The sequence below is a fragment of the Phyllobates terribilis genome, unplaced genomic scaffold (assembly GCF_046119375.1).
Source record: "Phyllobates terribilis strain yellow unplaced genomic scaffold, ASM4611937v1 Scaffold_12__6_contigs__length_324123572, whole genome shotgun sequence".
In the NCBI taxonomy this organism is placed as follows: domain Eukaryota; kingdom Metazoa; phylum Chordata; class Amphibia; order Anura; family Dendrobatidae; genus Phyllobates; species Phyllobates terribilis.
In genome coordinates, this window is record NW_027362772.1 from 166,058,501 (window position 1) to 166,083,267 (window position 24,767).

A 24,767-nucleotide genomic window follows, 5' to 3' on the forward strand; every position below is an offset into this window, starting at 1 on the left:
AGAAAGTCCCACACACTGCTAGAAGGCCAAATATTTTTTCAGAGCTAGATGCAGATAAAAATTATATTCAATTTGCAACCTGATGGAGGTCAGTATAGATGGACTAATAGAACAAGGCCCACACACAGCTAGAAGCCCAAATATTTTTTCAGAGGTACTGTAGAAGCAGATAAAAATTATTTTTAATTTGCAACCTGATGGAGGTCAGTATAGATGGACTAATAGAGAAAGTCCCACACACTGCTAGAAGGCCAAATATTTTTTCAGAGCTAGATGCAGATAAAAATTATTTTTAATTTGCAACCTGATGGAGGTCAGTATAGATGGACTAATAGAGAAAGTCCCACACACTGCTAGAAGGCCAAATATTTTTTCAGAGCTAGATGCAGATAAAAATTATATTCAATTTGCAACCTGATGGAGGTCAGTATAGATGGACTAATAGAACAAGTCCCACACACAGCTAGAAGCCCAAATATTTTTTCAGAGGTACTGTAGATGCAGCTAAAAATTATTTTTAATTTGCAACCTGATGGAGGTCAGTATAGATGGACTAATACAACAAGTCCCACACACAGCTAGAAGCCCAATATTTTTTCAGAGGTAGATGCAGAAAAAAATATATTCAATTTGCAACCTGATGGAGGTCAGTATAGATGGAGTAATAGAACAAGTCCCACACACAGCTAGAAGCCCAAATATTTTTTCAGAGGTAGATGCAGATAAAAATTATTTTTAATTTGCAACCTGATGGAGGTCAGTATAGATGGACTAAAAGAGAAAGTCCCACACACTGCTAGAAGCCCAAATATTTTTTCAGAGCTAGATGCAGATAAAAATTATATTCAATTTGCAACCTGATGGAGGTCAGTATAGATGGACTAATAGAGAAAGTCCCACACACTGCTAGAAGGCCAAATATTTTTTCAGAGCTAGATCCAGATAAAAATTATATTCAATTTGCAACCTGATGGAGGTCAGTATAGATGGACTAATAGAACAAGTCCCACACACAGCTAGAATCCCAAATATTTTTTCAGAGGTACTGTAGATGCAGATAAAAATTATTTTTAATTTGCAACCTGATGTAGGTCAGTATAGATGGACTAATAGAGAAAGTCCCACACACTGCTAGAAGGCCAAATATTTTTTCAGAGCTAGATGCAGAAAAAAATTATATTCAGTTTGCAACCTGATGGAGGTCAGTATAGATGGACTAATAGAGAAAGTCCCACACACTGCTAGAAGGCCACATATTTTTTCAGAGGTAGATGCAGAAAAAAATATATTCAGTTTGCAACCTGATGGAGGTCTGTATGGATGGATTAATAGAACAAGTCCCACACACAGCTAGAAGCCCAATATTTTTTCAGAGGTAGATGCAGAAAAAATATATTCAGTTTGCAACCTGATGGAGGTCAGTATAGATGGACTAATACAACAAGTCCCACACACAGCTAGAAGCCCAATATTTTTTCAGAGGTAGATGCAGAAAAAAATATATTCAGTTTGCAACCTGATGGAGGTCTGTATAGATGGATTAATAGAACAAGTCCCACACACAGCTAGAAGCCCAATATTTTTTCAGAGGTAGATGCAGAAAAAAATATATTCAGTTTGCAACCTGATGGAGGTCAGTATAGATGGACTAATACAACAAGTCCCACACACAGCAAGAAGCCCAATATTTTTTCAGAGGTAGATGCAGAAAAAAATATATTCAGTTTGCAACCTGATGGAGGTCTATATAGATGGATTAATAGAACAAGTCCCACACACAGCTAGAAGCCCAATATTTTTTCAGAGGTAAATGCAGAAAAAAATATATTCAGTTTGCAACCTGATGGAGGTCAGTATAGATGGACTAATAGAATGATGCTATGCCCAAAAGATTTTACTTCACTAGGTGCAGTAAAAAAATTGGTATTCTATACACAGGTGGTATATCTTGCAACACAGATAGGCTACTCCACTGACTAACACACTCTGTAATAGGCCAAAAAGGATTAGCTTTGCTAGATTCAGCCAAATGCTGTGAAAAAAACTTGCACAGCACTGGCACAGACCTGCCTGGCAAAAACTGATAGGAACTGATGTAACCTAGTCCTGAAAAGGACTCCAATTACAATTAGTCTTTACTCCCACAATCTATCTATTTAAGAGCACAGACCTGCCTGATAAAAGTCGTAGGAAATGCTGTAACCTAGTCCTTAAAAGGACTGCAATCACAACTATTCCCTACTCCCAAGCTATCTGTAGATTTGTGCGAAAATTGGCTTGAAATTAACAAGGTATAGCGCACACAGCAACAGCGGTGCCGTCTAACACGCAGCTGCAGCAGTGAGAAAATGGTGGCGACGGGGAAAATGGCTTGGTCTTATAGGGCAAGTACATGTGACATACACTGCCAATGACACATGCCCTTGCTTGTGTGAAAAAAAGCACTTCGCTCCGTGTGTGCGCTGCTGATAGGCTGACAGATTGCACCTCCCCACTGTAAATGCAGGAAAGAGAAAAAAAAAATGGAGATCTTCATTGTTCCTGCAGAGATCCATCCCCTGCCCCTCCCCCCACCCCGCTGTACACTCAAACTGCATATTAACATTAATTTTCATCATTACTGAGAAAAAATCCAGTTATGATTTTGGTGCACGAACAGTTATCGAACATAACCTCGAACAGCCGAATTTTTCTCAAATTGTTCGTGTTCGCCGAACGGCTCGAACACCGCCCAAAACAGCTCGAATTTGAGATTGGCGAACAGTTCGAGTAGAACAACGCTCATCTCTACTTGTAACATCATTTATTTTATTTTTGTTAGCCATTAAAAGGTATCATAACTACAATATTATCTTGTTTTTCCCACTGAGAGCAATCAGTGTGTAAGTAAGTAACAATACTGTGTTTGGGCTTTCTAACTAAAAATATGTTTTCATCTAAATAATACATTTTATTTTTGGATATTTTAGATGATGTCCAAACAACCAGTATCAACAATGGTAAGTATTTAATGCGAGAAAACTTTTAGCTGATACCCAAGGGAAACCAATCCAAATTGAAAGGCATCTTAAAATGCTACGTAAATCACCAACTTCTACAAACGCCTAGCACTTCATTTTTTACATTTATATAACTAGTTCCTTTTACTGCTAACAGGATCATAAACATGTGTAGTAATCTGCCAGTTAATCTGCAGGTAATTTGATTTATTTAGTCAACTGGTAGATAACTTTGAAAGTAAAAGTCAACTACTGGATCTTTTGAAAAATTTGCAGATTTTCCAACTCTGTTTCTAACCATGACCCATCCTCTGAGCAGACAAGAACCTTAAAGCAAGTTGGATCAGATATCTAATATATATAATCATCTGTCTGTCCTTCTGTCCAGGAAATCCCGCGTCGTTGATTGGTCCGGCCGCGGCCAATCAGCGACGCGGGATTTCAGAAAAAGATGGCGGCCGTTTGCGGCTCATCTGCCGCACGGAGGTCAGCGGCGATGCAACCGGGAGATGACCGGCGCTAGCCGGTCATCTCCCGGCTGCTCGCAGCAGAAGTACCCCGACCGGCGGCGCCGCTGACCTCCATGCGGCTACCGTCGGGAGATCAGCGGCTATGGCCGCTGATCTCCCAACGGCAAGTGTGAAGGGAGGACCGAGGAGTGGCGCCGCCGGTCGGGATACTTCTGCTGCGAGCAAACGGTCATCTCCCGGCTCCTCGCAGCGGAAGTACCCGCACAGGCAGCGCCGCTCCCCGGTCCTCACTAATATGGTTCGCTGATTGGTCGCGGCTGGCGGCCGCGACCAATCAGCGATTTTGGCGCCAAATTTAAACACCACTCTGCTGATTGAGCCCGGTCGACTGCATACATATTCTAGAATACCCGATGCGTTAGAATCGGGCCACCATCTAGTAGTCTATATACATTTTAAAGCTTTCCATAAGCCTCCAGATTATTAACCCTCAAATGAATTATTCAGGCAACACTATACTTATTACAACAATAATATATGAAATACCTCAGCATTCCTTAGTTGCAAAGAAGAAAGTATAATTTATTTAACTGTTAGCATGTCATATTCAATGGAACCAAACTACAAGATGGCCAAATTTAAGGTCTTCTTGGACCTTGATCTCATTGGCCATCTTGCTGTCAGCCTCTTCACGGAGCATCCAGCACACTGCTCCTAACAGGCCATGATCGAGGTCTGGGGTGACCAAAACATTGGTGTGTGTAACGAATTTAAACCCACAATGGTCACAGAAATAACTTGAATCTGACAAAAGTAATAATAAATTAAAAATCTATGAAAATGAACAAATGAAAGTCAGACATTGCTTTTCAACCCTGCTTCCACAATTTTTTTTTTTTTAAATAAATTCATGCCTGGCCAGAAATGATGGTACCCCTGAAAATAATGTGACAAAAGGGACATATTAAATCAGGTTGTATCCACTAAATAGCATCACAGGTGTCTACAATCTTGTAATCAGTCAGTGGGCCTGTATATAGGGCTACAGATACTCACTGTGCTGTTTGGTGACATGGTGTGTACCACACTCAACATGGACCAGAGGAAGCAAAGGGAAGAGTTGTCTGAGGAGATTAGAAAGAAAATTATAGACAAGCATGTTAAAGGTAAAGGTTATAAGACCATCTCCAAGCAGCTTGATGTTCCTGTGACTACAGTTGCACATATTATTCAGAAATTTAAGATCCTTGGGACTGTAGCCAACCTCCATGGACGTGGCCGCAGGAGGAAAATTGATGACAAATCAAAGAGACGGATAATACGAATGGTAGCAGAAGAGCCCAGGATAACTTCTAAAGAGAATAAAGGTGAACTTCAAGCTCAAGGAACATCAGTGTGAGATGGGACCATCCGTCGTTGTTTGATCCAAAGTGGACTTCATGGGAGACGACCAAGGAGAACACCATTGTTGAAAAAAAATCATAAAAAAGCCAGGCTGGAATTCTGGAATTTGCCAAACTACATGTTGACAAGCCACAAAGCTTCTGGGAGAATGTCCTATGGACAGATGAGACAAAAATGGAAGTTTTTGGCACGGCACATCAGCTCTATGTTCACAGACAGAAAAATGAAGCATATCAAGAAAAGAACACTGTCCCTACTGTGAAACATGGAGGAGGCTCAGTTATGTTCTGGGGCTGCTTTGCTGCATCTGACACAGGGTGTCTTGGATCTGTGCAAGGTACAATGAAATCTCAAGACTATCAAGGGATTCTAGAGAGAAATGTGCTGCCCAGTGTCAGAAAGCTTGGTCTCAGTCGCAGGTCATGGGTCTTGCAACAGGATAATGACCAAAAACACACAGCTAAAAAAAAACAAGAATGGCTAAGAGGAAAACACTGGACTATTCTGAAGTGGCCTTCTATGAGATCCGACCTAAATCCTATTGAGCACCTTTGGAAAGAGCTGAAACATGCCATCTGGAAAAGGCAACCTTCAAACACGAGACAACGGGGGCAGTTTGCTCATGAAGAGTGGGCCAAAATACCTGTCGAGAGGTGCAGAAGTCTCATTGACAGTTACTGGAATTGTTTGATTGCAGTGATTGCCTCAAAAGGTAGTTCAACAAAATATTAAGTTAAGAAGAACCATCATTTCTGTCCAGACCTATTTCATGAGTTTAATTTTTTTAAAACTTCTGTGGAAGCAGGGTTGAAAAGCACTGTCTGACTTTCATTTGTTCATTTTCATAGATTTTTAATTTATTATTACTTTTGTCAGATTCAAGTTATTTCTGTGACCATTGTGGGTTTTTCTTTCATTAAACGAGGGGTACCAACAATTTTGACCACGTGTGTAGGTAACAATATTGTATCTGGGCTTTCTAATCAAAAATAAATTTGATACATTTTTCTATTTATTTTTTTAAATATTAAAGTTTGTTTTTGGATCTTTTAGATGAAAAAGAACCAACTGATGACAACGATGGTAAGTACTTAACGTGAGAAAGCTGTTAGTTGATACACAAAGGAAACCAATCGAAATGTAAAGGTTTCTTAACCTACTAGTGACAACCAATACATTTTTTACTGACTTGGGATATAAGAGAATAGCAATAGCATGTTTGTTCTTGGATCTTTTAGATGTAGAAGAAACAAACTGTGATAACAATGGTAAGTATTTCACATGAGAAAATTGTTGGCTGATGCCTAAGGGAAACCAATCCAAACTGAAAGGCATCTTAAAATGCATACAGTGTCCATATAATTTGTTTCTATGGAATAACCTTAGTGTACCATAGACATTCTTCAGAGACCCCAGCCAACAGATTCTTAACCCTCAAATGAATTCAGCCAACACTATACATACTACAACAATAATATATGAATAACTACGGCATTCCTCAGTTGCAAAGAAGAAAATATAAGTTATTGATCAGTCAGCATGTCCTATTCAAGGGGGCTTTACAAGATGGCCAACATTTTGGGCCTCCTGGACCTTGATCACATTGGCCATCTTGCTGTTAGCCTCTCCATGGAATATCCAACACTCTGCTCCTAACAGACAATGAATAAGGAACGGGAAGAACAAAACGTTGGCCATCCTGTAAATTGAGCTACCCTTGAGTATGTCATACTGGTAGATCAATAATGATATTTTCTTTTCTACAGCTCCTGGTATCCTCAATATTACATCAGAAAGACCTGGGCTTTCATATATTATTGTTGGGATATGCATCCTACTACTGAGTACTATCATCCACTCACAGTGGTGACCATACCCTTTCTATTATAGAAAACACAGACTTGGTGGTGGCCCAAAAGTGACTCAACTGTTTCACCTCAAGAGTCTCTGTGTAAATGTAGACCTTACATTGAGTCTTCAAACAAACTATTTTCTTCCACATGATGTCTTTATTACACTTGAAGAAAGTTATATTCCTATTTCTTGTTTCTTGGATTGATCCTCCACGTTCCCTAGACACTAGAAGACTACTATACCCTATATACATTTTGCCATAATGGCATGTTATGATCCATGCAGTGGCATTTAGTCATGTAATGGATTCCTCAATGTAGAGGGGAAATTTAGTATAAATATATACAGAAACTGAAGTACGAAAAAATATATATTACACATACTTTAGAGAAAACACTGTAGAAACGTTTCTATTTTCTTGGTTAATGGCTATTTTTCTTTAAAATTTCTTTTCCAAAATTGATTCTAGGTTTTTTAGATAAAGGCGAAACAAAAGGTATCGCCAATCGTAAGTGGATAATTAAGCAAAGAAGAGATTTTGCCTAATGACACAAACATAAAGTACAAAGGAATCTTAAACATCTATACAAAATCAGACTAGCTCTCATAAACTGGAAGTATTTCTTCATACACAACGTTAGGAATATTACTTTTCTAAACTAATAGTTATTATTTCTATCTAGTGCTGCATGCTTAAATAAAAGAAGTTAGAAAATCTCCTGCAACATATGCAGTCTTTGATAATGAAGATTTCCATACTACAACATTAAGGTCATGGATATAAAATCAGTGGGAGTCTAATGCTCACTAATCAATTATCTGATTAAAGGGTCAATCATGCTGGGTTCCCTTCAACTCCATACAATACATTGCATACTGCTAGTGCTTGGTGTTACTGTTCAGTTCCATTCACTTACAGAGGTTCTCTGTGAATAGAAAAAAGAAAATGTGATCATGCATAATGTCCTAAATACCTTTAATTTGTAAAGCACACTTATTTTGCCTTAGGAGGAAATCACTACAGTATATTACAATGGCTGCCATCCTACTATAATGACAGAAATCTGCCCTACAATGTTAATAGGAAAGGTGCTTTTGAGTATGTGCAATAGAAAGCTCTGATCTCTCCCTTCATGTGTAGATAGATGTGTTCCCAATTTATAATCTGATCTAATACAGGAGAACCCACAGCTGAAGCTAAGAGGAGACCACTCACACTGCTGTCCACCCTGTCTTTCTAATCTAATACTGGAGATACCAGTATTGGATACCAGTATTATTGGTTACTAGTAGAAGTGTGAGCAGCCTCTTCTTACCTCAGCACCCTGGCATCTCCAGTATGAGAACAGAAAGACATTGTGGACAGCAGGGTAAGCAGCCTCTTCTTACCACAGCACCCTTGATATATCTACTATTGGATCCAATAATATGAACAACAGCAGTGTAAGCAGCATTGTCTTGCCTCAGAAACCCTGGTATCTCCAGTATCATATCAAATAAACAGGGTAGACAGCAGTGTGAGAAGCCTCTTTTTGGCTCAGCATGCCCGATATTTCCAGTACTAGGATTAGATAGACAGGTTAGACAGCAGTGTGAGCAATCTCTTCTTACCTCAGCACCCATGGTATCTCCAGTATTATGTCAGACAGGGTGGACAGCAATGTGAGCTGCCTCTTCTTACCTAAACATTCCTGGGATCTCCAGTATTAGATCAGGAAGATATTGTGGACAACAGTATGAGCAGCCTCTTCTTACCTCAGCACTCCTGGTGTTTCCAGTTTTTAGATTAGATGGACAGGGTGGACAGCACTATAAGCAGTCTCTTCGTACCTCAGCACCTCAGGTATCTTCAGTATTCGATCAGATAGACATGGAAGACAGCAGTGTGAGCAGCCTCTTCTTACTTCAGCATCCTTGATGTCTCAAGTATTACATTAGATAAACAGGGTGGACAGCAGTGTTAGCAACCACCTCTTACCTCAGCACCCTTGGTATCTCCAGTATTCATCAGATAGACATGGTGAACCGCAGTGGAAGCAGCATCTTCTTACCTAAACACTCTTGGCATCTCCAGTATCAGAACGGATACACATGGTGGACAGAAATGTGAATGGCCACCTCTTACCTCATCACGCCTGGTATCTCAAATTTTAGATCAGAAAAACAGAGTGGACAGCAGTGTCAAATATGTAGAAGAAAAGAGAATTGCACTCACCAATGTGGTATTTCTTCTTTATTAACCCCTTTAAAGCCCAAGACGTACTAATATGTATCTGCGCACTGGGACTTAAGACCCTGATACGTATTAGTACGTCTTTGCAGGCTGTGTGGACGCGATCGCTGCCGGGTGTGAGCTGATTGTCACAGCTGACACCCGGTGCTATGTGCAGGGAGCGGTCCCACACAGCTCCCGGCACATTAACCCCCACAATGCTGTGATTGAAATCGATTGCAGCATTGCCGTGGCAAGGGGAGGTGATTGGAATATTCATGTCTGCCGCGGCTTCCTGGATGTTGTCATGACGACCCGATGTCGTCATGACAACATGTGGGTCACCAGACAGCAGGAAGATGTTTTGGTGCTCCATCCCTGTGCTATACCGGCGATCAGAATAAAAAAAAGTGAAAGTCCCATATTGGGACAAAGAATAAAAGTAAAAAAAAGTGCTTAAAAATGAAGGGAAAAAAATTGTAAAAATATAAAAATAAAAAATAAAAAAAAGAATCCACCAAAAATAAAAATATAATTACCCATCAATAAATATTATTATGAAAAAAAACAAAAAAACAATAAAGGTACACATATTTGGTATCGCCACGTCTGGAACGACCTGACCTATAAAACTGTCACACTAGTTAACCCCTTTAGTGAACACGGTAAAAAAAAAAAAAAACGAAGCAAAAAACAATGCTTTATCATCATACCTCCAAACAAAAAATGGAATAACACGCGACAAAAAAGACGAATATAAATAAAAATGGTACCACATCATCTTGTCCCGCAAAAAAACAAGCCACCATACAGCTCCATCAGCTGAAAAATAAAAAAGTTATAGCTCTCAGAATAAAGTGACACAAAATAATAATTTTTTCTATAAAATAGCTTTTATTGTGTAAAAGAGCCAAAACATAGACAAACGATATAAATGTGGTACCACTGTAAACGTACAGACCCAAAGAATAAAGCTACCTTATCAATTTTACCACATGCGGAACAGCATGAAAAAATAAAAAAAATAAAAAATTCCTGAATTGTTGGTTTTTGTTTATTCTGCTTCCCAAAAATCGGAATAGAATGCGATCAAAAAATTTCACGTGACTGAAAATGGGACCAATAAAAACGTCAACTCATCCCGCAAAAAACAAGCCATCACATGACTCTGTCGGCCAAAATATGGAAAAATTATAGCTCTCAAAATATGGCGATGCAAAAACTAGATTTTACAAAAAAATGCGTCTTTTAGTGTGTGACAGCTGTCAATCATAAAAACCCGATATGATTCTGGTATCTCTGTAGTCGCACCGACCCGAAGAATAGAGTCATCTAATCACTTATACCGCACGAGAAACTGCTTAAAAAATAAACTCTAGGGTTAGGGTTGTGTTAGGGTTAGGGTTGTGCTAGGGTTAGGGTTGGGCTAGGGTTAGGGATGGGATTTTTTCAAAAGAAAAAAAAAAAGATGATGATATGGCGACTAGTGTTGAGCGCAAGTGCTCGCTACTTGAGTTTGCATTGGGTGCTCGGGTATGCACTATCACAGGTGCTCAAGTGAGATGCTGAGTCTCTGCCCCATATGCTTCGCGTCCAAAAAAACTCGCGCAGATTGCCTGCCATGCACGAGCGATTCCCGCATGTTTTTTTTGGGGTGTCTAATAACCGTGAAACTTGTGGGCGGGGACTCGAGCACTCGCGATACATGGTGCATACCCGCGTACCCGATGCAAACTCAAGTAGTGAGCACTTGCGCTCAAGACTAATGACAACTTATTCAATATGATGACATAATGTTATCAAATTCTGTGTCGTACCTCTGGGTTCCAAATGTTCACTATACCCCTTGATAAAATCCTTGAGTGGTGTAGTTTCCAAAATGGGGTCACTTATGGGGTGTTTCCACTATTTAGGCGCATGAGGGGATCTTCAAACGTGACATGGCGTCCGCTCTCGATTCCAGCCAATTTTGCGTTCAAAAAGTCACACAGCGCTCCTTCCCTTCTGAACTCTGCCGTGCGCCCAAACACTGTATTTTCCCCACATAGGGGTTATTGGCATACTCATGAGAAATTGCACAAAAGTTTTTGGTGTCCATTTTCTCCTCTTACCCTTGTGAAAATAAAAATATTGGGGCTAAAACATAATTTTTGTGGAAAAAGTTTGATTTTTTTATTTTCACGGCTCCATGTTATAAACTTCTGTAAAGCACTTGGGGGATCAGGGTACTCACCACACATCTAGATAAGTTCCCTGAGGGGTCTAGTTTCCAAAATGGTGTCACTTGTCACTTGGGGGGTTTCCACTGTTTAGGCACATCAGGGGCTCTCCAAACGCAACATGGCGTCCGCTAATTATTCAAGCAAATTTTACATTCAAAAGGTCAAATGCTGCTCCTTCCCTTCCAAACCCTGCAGTGCGCCCAAACAGTGTTTTTTCCCCACATATTGGGTTTCTGCGTGCTCAGAGAAAATTGCACAACAAATTTTGGAGTCCATTTTTTCCTGTTACCCCTGCGAAAATAAAAAAAATTGGGTCTAAAGCAACAGTTTTGTGAAAAAAGTTAAATGTTCATTGTTTTCTTCAACATTCCAAAAATTCCTGTGAAGTACCTGAAGGGTTAATAAAGTTCTTGAATGTGGCTTTGAGCACCTTGAGGAGTGCAGTTTTTAGAATGGTGTCACTTTTGGGTATTTTCTGTCACAAAGGCCCCTCAAAGTTACTTCAAATGTGATGTGGTCCCTAAAAAAATGGTTTTGTAAATTTTGTTGGAAAAATGAGAAATCGCTGGTCAACTTTTAACCCTTATAGCTACCTAATAAAAAAAATTTGATTCCAAAATTGTGCTGATGTAAAGTAGACATGTGGGAAATGTTATTTATTAACTATTTTGTGTGACATATCTCTTTGATTTAAGGGCATAAAAATTCAAATTTTGAAAATTTTCACCAATTCCGTTTTCTTCACAAATAAACGCATGTGATATCGAAGAAATTTTACCACAATCATGAAGTACAATATGTCACGAAAAAACAATCTCAGAATCAGGGAGATCCATTGAATCGTTCCAGAGTAATTACCTCATAAAGTGACAGTGGTCAGAATTGTAAAAATTGGCCGGGTCATTAACGTGCAAACCACCTTGGGTTAAAGGGATTAAACTTCAGTTTATTTAAAACCAAGTCCAGGACATGCAAAAACGCAGCAGCTGGATCCAAACAATTGACAATTGTACACATATTTCATCCAGAAATTATAATTTTATGTTTGTTACAGAAGCAGGACTCGCTGTATATTTAGGTCTAGTCTTTGTCTTTCAGTTATTTTCAGACTGCATAACATTACATAACATTATAAAATGCAGAATTTTCATTCTTATTTGCCTTTTGTTTACTTCAGATGTGTTGATTCCTGTTGTTGCTGCTGCTTGTGGTGCCCTCTGTTTGATCCTGGTAGTAATCTTAGTGCTTTACTTCATGAGGAAAAATAGTAAGTAATGAGTATTATTATAACATGCAAAGTAGTATTAAAAAAAAAATTATTACTAAATTAAAACTACAAAAAAAGATTTCGATTTTTGTTTGAGATTTACTTAAAGAAGTTATCAGGAACTGTTTTTTTTCCTATGGGGCTAGGCACTTATAGGTATTTAGTTGTTAACTACCTGCCTGATCAAAAGTGCGACAAACTCTCCCGACTCTCAGTGCTCGCTTATAGAGATGAGCGTTGTTCTACTCGAACTGTTCGCCAATCTCAAATTCGAGCTGTTTTGGGCGGTGTTCGAGCCGTTCGGCGAACACGAACGATTTGAGAAAAATTCGGCTGTTCGAGGTTATGTTCGATAACTGTTCGTGCACCAAAATCATAACTGGATTTTTTCTCAGTAATGATAAAAATTAATGTTAATACGCAGTTTGAGTGTACAGCGGGGTGGGGGGAGGGGCAGGGGATGGATCTCTGCAGGAACAATGAAGATCTCCATTTTTTTTTCTCTTTCCCGCATTTACAGTGGGGAGGTGCAATCTGTCAGCCTATCAGCAGCGCACAAACGGAGCGAAGTGCTTTTTGTCACACAAGCAAGGGCATGTGTCATTGGCAGTGTATGTCACATGTCCTTGCCCTATAAGACAAGCCATTTGCCCCGTCGCCACCATTTTCTCACTGCTGCAGCTGCATGTTAGACGGCACCGCTGTTGCTGTGTGCGCTATACCTTGTTAATTTCAAGCCAATTTTCGCACAAATCTACAGATAGCTTGGGAGTAGGGAATAGTTGTGATTGCAGTCCTTTTAAGGACTAGGTTACAGCATTTCCTACGACTTTTATCAGCCAGGTCTGTGCTCTTAAATAGATAGATTGTGGGAGTAAAGACTAATTGTAATTGCAGTCCTTTTCAGGACTAGGTTACATCAGTTCCTATCAGTTTTTGCCAGGCAGGTCTGTGCCAGTGCTGTGCAAGTTTTTTTCACAGCATTTGGCTGAATCTAGCAAAGCTAATCCTTTTTGGCCTATTGCAGAGTGTATTAGTCAGTGGAGTAGCCTATCTGTGTTGCAAGATATACCACCTGTGTATAGAATACCAATTTTTTTACTGCACCTAGTGAAGTAAAATCTTTTGGGCATAGCATCATTCTATTAGTCCATCTATACTGACCTCCATCAGGTTGCAAATTGAATATAATTTTTTTCTGCATCTAGCTCTGAAAAAATATTTGGGCTTCTAGCAGTGTGTGGGACTTGTTCTATTAGTCCATCTATACTGACCTCCATCAGGTTGCAAACTGAATATAATTTTTTTCTGCATCTAGCTCTGAAAAAATATTTGGCCTTCTAGCAGTGTGTGGGACTTGTTCTATTAGTCCATCTATACTGACCTCCATCACGCTGCAAATTCAAAATAATTTTTTGTCTGCATCTAGCTCTGAAAAAATATTTGGCCTTCTAGCAGTGTGTGGGACTTTCTCTATTAGTCCATCTATACTGACCTCCATCAGGTTGCAAATTAAAAATAATTTTTATCTGCATCTACCTCTGAAAAAATATTTGGGCTTCTAGCTGTGTGTGGGACTTGTTCTATTAGTCCATCTATACTGACCTCCATCAGGTTGCAAACTGTATATAAATTTTTCTGCATCTAGCTCTGAAAAAATATTTGGCCTTCTAGCAGTGTGTGGGACTTTCTCTATTAGTCCATCTATACTGACCTCCATCAGGTTGCAAATTAAAAATAATTTTTATCTGCATCTAGCTCTGAAAAAATATTTGGCCTTCTAGCAGTGTGTGGGACTTTCTCTATTAGTCCATCTATACTGACCTCCATCAGGTTGCAAATTCAAAATAATATTTTGTCTGCATCTAGCTCTGAAAAAATATTTGACCTTCTAGCAGTGTTTGGGACTTTCTCTATTAGTCCATCTATACTGACCTCCATCAGGCTGCAAATTAAAAATAATTTTTATCTGCATCTACCTCTGAAAAAATATTTGGCCTTCTAGCTGTGTGTGGGACTTGTTCTATTAGTCCATCTATACTGACCTCCATCAGGTTGCAAACTGAATATAATTTTTTTCTGCATCTAGCTCTGAAAAAGTATTTGGCCTTCTAGCAGTGTGTGGGACTTTCTCTATTAGTCCATCTATACTGACCTCCATCAGGTTGCAAATTAAAAATAATTTATATCTGCATCTAGCTCTGAAAAAATATTTGGCCTTCTAGCAGTGTGTGTGACTTTCTCTATTAACTAAATATAGCAAATAAGTACATAAAATATAACTATTATTAATGAAAAGTCTAAAAAGAAATTTATAACATGATGCCCATATGGTATATCATAAGTAAAAAGATATAAATATCTACGATATAGCTGGACAGAATATCAGGCCCTATTAGGTCCAGCATAAGTAAGAATAATGAAGGTATTCAAGCTATGAAGTCCAAAAAGAGAACCCCACAGATACGCAAAAAACAAGGTATATCTCACCAAATGCCCATTTTATGTCTGAGCGTAGTCCCACATGGTTGGATCGAGGGGTTTCTGGCTGCTATCGGTGTAATAACTGCAAGGCATGTTCTGCCATGACCCAGGGTAATACTTTTAGGAGCTTTGTCAAGGGGAGGGAGTTCAAGATTAGGGAACTCATAAATTGTCGATCGAAGGGAGTGATATACAAAGCGACTTGTATATGCAAATTGGAATATATTGGGAAGACACGAAGGGAGTTTAAGAAAAGGATATTAGAACACTTACGTGATATAAAAAACAAGAAAGATACCCCAATAGCTAATCATGTAAACACTATGCACCAGGGGGATGCCAATGTCATTAAATTTATGGGCATTGAAAAGGTGACACCTTCGATAAGAGGAGGAAACTGGGATTTACGCATTTTACAAAAGGAAACTCGTTGGATCTTTACCCTGGGCACCACTACCCCACTTGGTATGAATGAGATTCTTTCCTTTGCCCCATTCCTTCCAGAATAGGGACAGAATAGGGTTAAGTAGATAGGGAAAGCCACCGTAGAGTGGGGGCGCCATTTGCGCAGGATTTGTAGGGTGCCAACCTCCACGTAGGTAGGGTAAGCAGATTAGTTATTACTATAGTTGTTTCATTAGGGCCTCCCCTTTTTCTTCTGTTTCTCTTGAGAGGTCCGCTGTGGCTTTGGTGATTGATTAATATATTATTCTTTGAAACTATTTGTCCCACGGGAACCCCCATGTAACATACCGAAGCATTGCACTTATATGGTCTTTTCTATCTCGATAAAAACCTTTTTAATCCATGATCTATTTGTATAAATTTATGGAGAGAACTGTACGTGTTTACTTAGACAATTAGGCAGTTTTTCTGGTGACTAACAGATAGAGCCTTCTTACACATTATTATTATTTGGGGTATTTGTTTTAATAGAGATGTGGACAACGGAGGGTGGCCTTTTCCCGCTGTTGAAAATCCTTTATCCCACTTAATATGATTGCTGGATCGCATGGGGGAGGAACCTGTGGGTTCCAGCATGGCGTGAGGCGGCACCACGTATTGGTAAGGTGATGCGTGTTTCCTAGCAGCACGCTTGCGTTCCATATCCATGGGAACGCGTGACGTTGACTTCCGGTAACGGGGTATTCTGGGACCGGAAGTGCGTTCCATGCCCATGGTAACGCGTGATGTTTACTTCCGGCAGTGTGGTATTCTGGGACCGGAAACACGTCACGGTCAGCGCGGTAATTATGAAGGAGCGCGGCTTAACGCACGCATATAAAGCAGGGCATAATGTGTACCCACTTGAGGCATTAGGATATGATTAAGGAACCAATGCAGGAATGAGGAATGATATACCCTTAATGAAGAGGAACTATATACCCCTGATGAAGGATTGAAACGCGTCGGGATGTTCCGTGGACAAACTGATCACCTATAATGTAAAGGGGGAGCAGACATAAAAAGACCCCGGGTGAGATGTTTCCATGTTCTATGATGATTTAAATGCCTGGATGGTAATAGAAGGCTCCTCATAGTTCTATTTCTGTATACATACCTACCATTTAATAATGGCTTGTTATGTCTATGGGTATATGCAGATATAGGTATGATCACCGTATATATTGCTATATGGGTATTTGGTGAGGTATACCTCGGCTTGGGATGTTCCATGGATTAACTCATCACCTGGAATGTAAAGGGGGAGCAGATATATATAAAAAGACCCCGGGTGAGATGTTTCCATGTTTTATGAGGATTGAGTGCCTGGATGATAATAGAAGGCCCCTCATAGCTATATTTGATTGTATACTTATTTACCATTTAATAATGGCTGGTTTTGTCTATGGGTATACACAGATATAGGTATAATCACCGTCTATATTGCTATATGGGCATTTGGTGAGATATACCTTCTTTTTTGCGTATCTGTGGGGTTCTCTTTTTGGACTTCATAGCTTGAATACCTTCATTATTCTTACTTATGCTGGACCTAATAGGGCCTGATATTCTGTCCAGCTATATCGTAGATATTTATATCTTTTTACTTATGATATACCATATGGGCATCATGTTATAAATTTCTTTTTGGACTTTTCATTAATAATAGTTATATTTTATGTACTTATTTGCTATATCTAGTTGATGTCTTCATAATAAGTCTTTTGGTCTCTGCTGGATTATAGACTTTCTCTATTAGTCCATCTATACTGACCTCCATCAGGCTGCAAATTAAAAATAATTTTTATCTGCATCTATCTCTGAAAAAATATTTGGCCTTCTAGCTGTGTGTGGGACTTGTTCTATTAGTCCATCTATACTGACCTCCATCAGGTTGCAAACTGAATATAATTTTTTTCTGCATCTAGCTCTGAAAAAATATTTGGCCTTCTAGCAGTGTGTGGGACTTTCTCTATTAGTCCATCTATGCTGACCTCCATCAGGTTGCAAATTAAAAATAATTTATATCTGCATCTAGCTCTGAAAAAATATTTGGCCTTCTAGCAGTGTGTGCGACTTTCTCTATTAGTCCATCTATACTGACCTCCATCAGGTTGCAAATTAAAAATAATTTTTTGTCTGCATCTAGCTCTGAAAAAATATTTGGCCTTCTAGCAGTGTGTGGGACTTTCTCTATTAGTCCATCTATACTGACCTCCATCAGGTTGCAAATTAAAAATAATTTTTTGTCTGCATCTAGCTCTGAAAAAATATTTGGGCTTCTAGCAGTGTGTGGGACTTTCTCTATTAGTCCATATATACTGACCTCCATCAGGTTGCAAACTGAATATATTTTTTTCTGCATCTACCTCTGAAAAAATATTGGGCTTCTAGCTGTGTGTGGGACTTGTTCTATTAATCCATCTATACAGACCTCCATCAGGTTGCAAACTGAATATAATTTTTTTCTGCATCTACCTCTGAAAAAATATTAGGGCTTCTAGCTGTGTGTGGGACTTGTTCTATTAGTCCATCTATACTGACCTCCATCAGGTTGCAAATTGAATATAATTTTTATCTGCATCTAGCTCTGAAAAAATATTTGGCCTTCTAGCAGTATGTGGGACTTTCTCTATTAGTCCATCTATACTGACCTCCATCAGGTTGCAAATTAAAAATAATTTTTATCTGCATCTAGCTCTGAAAAAATATTTGGCCTTCTAGCAGTGTGTGGAACTTTCTCTATTAGTCCATCTATACTGACCTCCATCAGGTTGCAAATTAAAAATAATTTTTATCTGCATCTACAGTACCTCTCAAAAAATATTTGGGCTTCTAGCTGTGTGTGGGACTTGTTCTATTAGTCCATCTATACTGACCTCCATCAGGTTGCAAATTGAATATAATTTTTATCTGCATCTAGCTCTGAAAAAATATTTGGCCTTCTAGCAGTGTGTGGGACTTTCTCTATTAGTCCATCTATACTGACCTCCATCAGGTTGCAAATTGAATATAATTTTTATCTGCATCAAGCTCTGAAAAAATAATTGGACTTCTAGCAGTGTGTGGGACTTTCTCTATTAGTCCATCTATACTGACCTCCATCAGGTTGCAAATTAAAAATAATTTTTATCTGAATCTACCTCTGAAAAAATATTTGGGCTTCTAGCTGTGTGTGGGACTTGTTCTATTACTCCATCTATACTGACCTCCATCAGATTGCAAACTGAATATATTTTTTTCTGCATCTACCTCTGAAAAAATATTTGGGCTTCTAGCTATGTGTGGGACTTGTTCTATTAGTCCATCTATACTGACCTCCATCAGGTTGCAAATTGAATATAATTTTTTTCTGCATCTAACCCAGCCAATAGTTTTGGCCTAATACCACAGTTTGGCCACTCAGCTCTGCTCGGTTCCCATCCATTGTTTTATTGTGCAAACAACTCCAGAGTTGTGAATTAGTTAACCACCAAAATGAGTGGAAAAAGGCCTGCTGCTGGTGGAAAGGGGAATAGGCATGTTGGGAAGGGGAAAAAAGGTTGTGTCCGTTGGGTAGGTGTTAAAGCAACAGTAACATCTGCAGAAGAAAGACCATCTTCCAGCCAAACTAAAATGTCTACTTCTTTTAGCGGACAATGTGATAAGATCCCTTTCTTACGGCCACGCCAATCGCTACAAATTCCAGATGAGGCACAAAAACAGCAGGTGCTTCAATGGATATCAAGTGCTCCTTTAAGTGGGCTCTCCTCCACATCAACTTCAACATCACAAATACTCCAGTCCTCAAAGGTGTCACCCCAATCGCACTTGCTTCCTCACAGCTCCCAAATCTCCAGCTGCCCGTCTGAGTATGAGGTAGAACAGATGGTTGAGTCTGCAGAGCTGTTTACTCATACTATAGCCTGGGAATCAGAGGTCGACTCCAGCGCTTCTGTGAATCCAGACGAGGAAATGATCTGCACTGATGCCCAGAATCTTTATGAGTCGGATCCAGGACCAGACGCAGAAGGTTCTGACCATAATGTAGACCCTCATTCCCAAACTGTAACTCCTGTTGGTGGAGACAATGAGGAAGATGATGATAAGACTCAAATACCTGATTGGAGCGACAACTTTAGTTTTTTGTCAGGGCAGGAACAGGTTGGCTCTGAGGACGACGGGTATGATAACGCACAGGGTGATGATGATGAGGTTGGAGATCCCACTTACTGTCAACCCACAGTCAGCCAAGAGATGAGGTCAGCAGAGGAGGTGGAGGAAGATGCTAGTGACGACGAGGTCAGGTTGCGCCTTCCTGGACAGAGACGTATTACTGGAAGCACGTCAACAACTGCATCCTCAAACACAACTCTGCCTCTCACCACAAGTCGTGGTGGCTCTTCAGGTCGCATGGGTGCTAAGCCTTGCATAGCCTGGGCATTTTTTCAGATCGATAAAGATGACCCAACTCGTGTTATCTGTAACATTTGTCAGCAAAAGCTAAGTAGAGGCCAAAAAATACATAGTTTGAGTACTTCATGCATGAACCGGCCCACTATCCCAGACTAGATGGCCTTCTGCAGAGGGTACGGTCGCTGTGTGCTCACTTCCGCCATTCGCATCCCGCAGCTCAGCGACTTACATCTCTACAGAAGTCGTTGGGCCTGCCACTTCACCGGCTAAAATGCGATGTGCCTACCCGGTGGAATTCAACTCTGCACATGTTGCAGCGACTGTGGCAGCACCGACAAGTCCTGGTGCAATACGTTCTGACGTATAGCCTGGGCCAACGAGATCCAGAGGTGGGGAAATCACGCTGGAGGAGTGGTCTCAGATCAGGGACCTATGCACCCTTCTGCACAGTTTTGAAATGGCGACGAAGATGTTTAGTGCTGACGATGCCATTATCAGCATGACTATTCCGGTGATTTATATGCTGGAGCACATGTTAAACAGAATTCAGAGTCAGGTGGTGGCACAAGAGGAGGTGGAGGAAGTAGAGGAGGAGGAGTTGTATGCGGAAGGGCTAACATCTGCAAGGTCCAGACGGTCGGCAGCACCAAGGCGGCAGGCATGTGAGGGTGGGGGAGATGGTTTTACCAGGGCGCATGGTAGCAGCCAAACTAGTGAGGAAGGTGCAGGAGCCCAGGAAGAAGTGGAGGACGAACTAATGGAAGACTCATCAGATGAGGGAGACCTTGATCACATTTCTGTTGTGCGAGGTTGGGGGGAGAGGACAGAGGAAGGAAGCATGATTATTACCTCACCACCAACACAACAGGGACTTGGTGCTCCTGGATGCGCAACACACATGAGTGCCTTCTTGCTGCACTACCTGCAACATGACCCTCGAATTGTGAGAATTAGAAATAATCCTGACTACTGGGTTGCCACACTGTTAGATCCCCGGTACAAAAGTAAATTTGCAGAAATTATTCCTGCCATAGAAAGGGATGCACGCATGCAGGAGTATCAGCAGACACTGTTGCAGAATCTTACATGTGCTTTTCCACAAAATACCAGTGGTGCACGTAGTGAATCTCACAGTTCCAACTTGCCAACCGTGGGACCGTCAAGTGTTCAGCACTCAAACCGTAACAGAACCACAGAATCTGCTGGTAACATCAATTTTGCGGAATCATTTCACCACTTTTTTAGCCCATCCTTTGCAAGGCCACAGGAGACAAGAAGTCTGACACATAGTCAACGCCTAGAGACGATGGTACAGGAGTATCTCCAAGTAAACATTGAAGCCATGACTGTGTCACTGGACCCTTGCTCTTTTTGGGCTTCCAATTTGGATAAATGGCCGGAGCTAGCCACTTACGCCTTGGAGATCTTGTCATGCCCCGCAGCCAGCGTTCTGTCTGAACGTGTGTTCAGCGCTGCTGGTGGTGTGCTGACAGATAAGCGCACGCGGCTCTCCACTGATAATGTAGACAGACTCACGTTCATAAAGATGAACAAATCATGGATCCGAAACGACTTTTCTACCCCTGTGTCATCCTGGCGAGAGTAAAAGCTTGATGATTGGTTAAAATCACCCTACCAACCGTTTTAAGCTTTCAAATTACTAATCATGTTTATCTGTATCTTGGCTGGAAAATAATTTGGGCTTTGTAGCAGTGTCCAGCACTGATTCTATTAGGCCATCTATAGTAAGCTCCACCAGATTTAAAATTACTAATCATGTTTATCTGTATCTTGACTGGAAAATAATTTGGGCTTTGTAGCAGTGTGCAGCACTGATCCTATTAGGCCATCTTTACTAAAGCTTCACCAGATTTAAAATTAATAATAATTTTTAGCTGCATCTAGCCCGGAAAATAATTTTGGGGCTCCGAGATGCGCAAGACACATAAGTGCCTTCTTGCTGCACTACCTGCAGCATGACCCTCATATTGTCAGAATTCGAAGTAATCATGACTACTGGGTTGCCACACTCTTAGATCCCCCAAACTTTTCGATCAACCTTTTCATTTTAATAAAGACCAAAAAAATGGTCATTTTTGAAATTATAAGCATTAGCAGGTTGTTAGAAACTGAAATCAAACAGTTTTCAACTCAAAACTTTATTCTAGGTGATGTTACATTTTCACATAGGACCCCTTGTTCGAAAAGAGCTTCTGAACTCTCTCGTCCATTGAATTTGTCAGGTTTTGGATGGTTTCTGCTTCAATTGTTTTGCATGAGGACAGAATACCCTCCCAGAGCTGTTGCTTAGATGTGAACTGCCTCCCGCCATCATAGACACTCCTTTTAATGATGCTCCAAAGGTTCTGAATGGGGTAGAGGTCAGGGGAGCATGGGCGTCACACCATAAGTTTGTCCCCTTTTATGCCCATATCAGCCAGAGATGCAGATGTTTTATGTGCAGCATGAGATGGTGCATTATCATGCAAAAAAATGATCTTGCTGTGAAATACACGGTTCTTCTTCTTGAACCATGGCAGGAAGTGCTGTTTGAGAAAATCCACATACATTATGGAGTTCATCTTTAGCGCCTTCAGGGATCCTAAAGGGGCCGACAATCTCTCTCCCCATGATTCCAGCCCAAAACATTACTCCACCTCCTCCTTGTTGGCGCTGTAGCCGTGTTTGCGTGGGGTGTCCATCAACCAGCCATCCTCCACTCCATCCATCTGGACCATCGAGCGCTGCACGGCACTCATCCGTGAACAAAACAGTTTTGAAATCAGTCTTCATGTAATGTTTGGCCCACTGGAGCCGTTTCTGCTTGTGTGAAGTGGATAGAGGAGGTCGACAGGATGGCGTATGCACAGCTGCAAACCTCTGAAGGACCCTGCATCTTGTTGTTCGGGGGACGTTGGAGGCACCAGCAGCTTCAAAAACTTGTCTGCTGCTATGACAAGGCTTTTTTGCCGCTGCTCTTTCAACCTGACGTAATTGCCTGTAGGAAAGAGTCCTCAATTTGCCCTTATCAGCACGCACACGTGTGTACCGTGAATCAGCTACATACTTCTTGATTGCCAAGACACTTCATCCTGATCATCGCACAATGTTGATTGTAGTCATGCCTTGACCTAAACACTCCACAATTTGTTGCTTCTCAGCAGCCGACACATCCTTTTTCTTTCCCATTTTGGCAGAAAATGTAGGCTGCTTAATAATGTGAGACAGCCTTCTTAAGTAGTCTTGCCTTTCATTGGACACACCTGCCAAACTAATTAGCACAGGTGTCTGCAATTGCTTACAGTGATATAAAGAGCCCTGACACACATCACCATCAATGAGTTTAACTGACAAACAAACAAATTCTTCCCTTATCACTCCTAAACACTTTTTGCATAATAATTTGGAACACAGTGTACATGTGCTTTTCCACAAAACACCAGTGGTTCACGTAGTGAATCTTACAGTTCTAACTTGCCAACCGTGGTCTGTATGGAGTTGTTCAATAAAGGGCCCAAAATTAAGATAACATAGATGGGAGAGGTCTCTATGAATAGGAATTCCTAAGTATTTGATACCCTGTGAGGGCCAGGCAAAGGGAAAGTTGGACTGGATGGAATCCTATATGGATTTGGGGAGGGAGACATCGAGGGCCTCAGACTTCGCTGCATTGATTTTAAAATTTGACCATGTAACAAAGTGATCTATTTCAGCCATAACAGCATGGATGGATATATGTGATTGAGTGATATATACTAGGACATCATCAGCAAATAGAGAGCACTTGTACTCGGTGCCTCCCACCTCAATCCACCTAATATTGGGGTTATGGCGAATTGATGAGAGCAGGTGCTCCGTCACTAGGATGTATAAGAGAGGGGACAGAGAACATCCCTGCCTTGTCCCATTGGTGATTGTGAAAGGTGATGAAAATGTTCTGACGCGCCCCCTGGGCCTTGGAACTCCCGGAGCCGGACCCTTTTTGGTGGATGCTGGTGGTTGTAGTCTCTGTGGCGGCGACCCGGTTCCGTGGCTCAGGGCGGTCAAACCAGTGGCGGAACTATTTATGTGGTTTTGATGTTTAAATGTCCGACTACGCCACCCGTGGATTGCGGTCAGAGTGAACCGCCACTCCAGAGCAGACCGCTGAGGCTGGTGTTGTGGGTGCAGCAGAGCGTAGCATAACTCCCCAAGGGAGGAGTATAGCCTCAGGGCAGTGTATGCGGAGGATGGGGGTGATGGTGCAGGGCAGCAGCAGTAACGACACGGAGTCAGTGATGCAGTCCAGGGCCTTTACTCACAGTTCTTATTATCCAGACCACGTCTGCAGGTAACGGCTGCCCACGTCGTACTGTGCTCACCAGGTGAGGGGCTCAGACAACTCCCAGATAACTTTGGAGCGCTTCACAGGACCCCCTTTGTGTGTCCTTTGTCTGGCCTTTCTTACCAACCCTTCTGTCCGGCTGCCTCGGGCCTCCTCTTGGTAAACTTGGCGCCAGTTTCCCTGACCCTATGTGGTGCCTTCCTAGCGGGTGTAGCGAGGGGCTGCGCCACATAAAATGTCACAGCCTCCTGTTTCTAGCTGAGGGTCGTTTCCTGCCTCCACTAGTTTTGGGGACCAGTCTCCCCCTTTGGCCTGACCCCTCCACGCAGGTGGATTCGGGCGTGCGGTGGCGACTCGCACGTCTGCACCCCTGGGATCCCTTCGTTCCTCGTTCCTGGAGCCTTTTCCGCTCCTCTTCCTTCCTTCTCCCTCTTCCAGGCCTGGGCCTCTGTTAATAGGCCCGCCTCCGGAGCAGAGCTCATGCAGAGCCCCTGCTCCCTGCCACTTCTGCTCAGACTTCTCTGCACTGAACTAAGATGGTGCCCACCTTTTATACTCCCTTCTCAATGCACCCAGGAACTGCTTCCTCCCTGCTCCTGCACTACAGGGTTCCTCTTCCTCAGTGTTCCCTCCCCCCACTCCAGCCAGGGACAGGGACTGTCGTGCCCATCTCAGGGGCATATTGGTCGCCC

The 24,767-nt window shown here is 41.3% G+C and overlaps 1 protein-coding gene across 2 annotated transcripts in view; it reads left to right on the forward strand.

Annotated features, from left to right (window-relative positions):
• Positions 1–24,767, forward strand: part of LOC141173173 (uncharacterized) — a 213,610-nt gene that overhangs the window by 157,439 nt on the left and 31,404 nt on the right. Inside the window, exons 5-7 of one of the 2 annotated variants that reach the window (XM_073657805.1) lie at positions 2,970–2,999; positions 5,927–5,956; positions 12,339–12,428. In XM_073657805.1, the coding sequence (XP_073513906.1) occupies positions 2,970–2,999; positions 5,927–5,956; positions 12,339–12,428 (150 nt within the window). The remainder of the gene's footprint in view (positions 1–2,969; positions 3,000–5,926; positions 5,957–12,338; positions 12,429–24,767) is intronic. The other variant, XM_073657806.1, reaches the window with a different exon arrangement.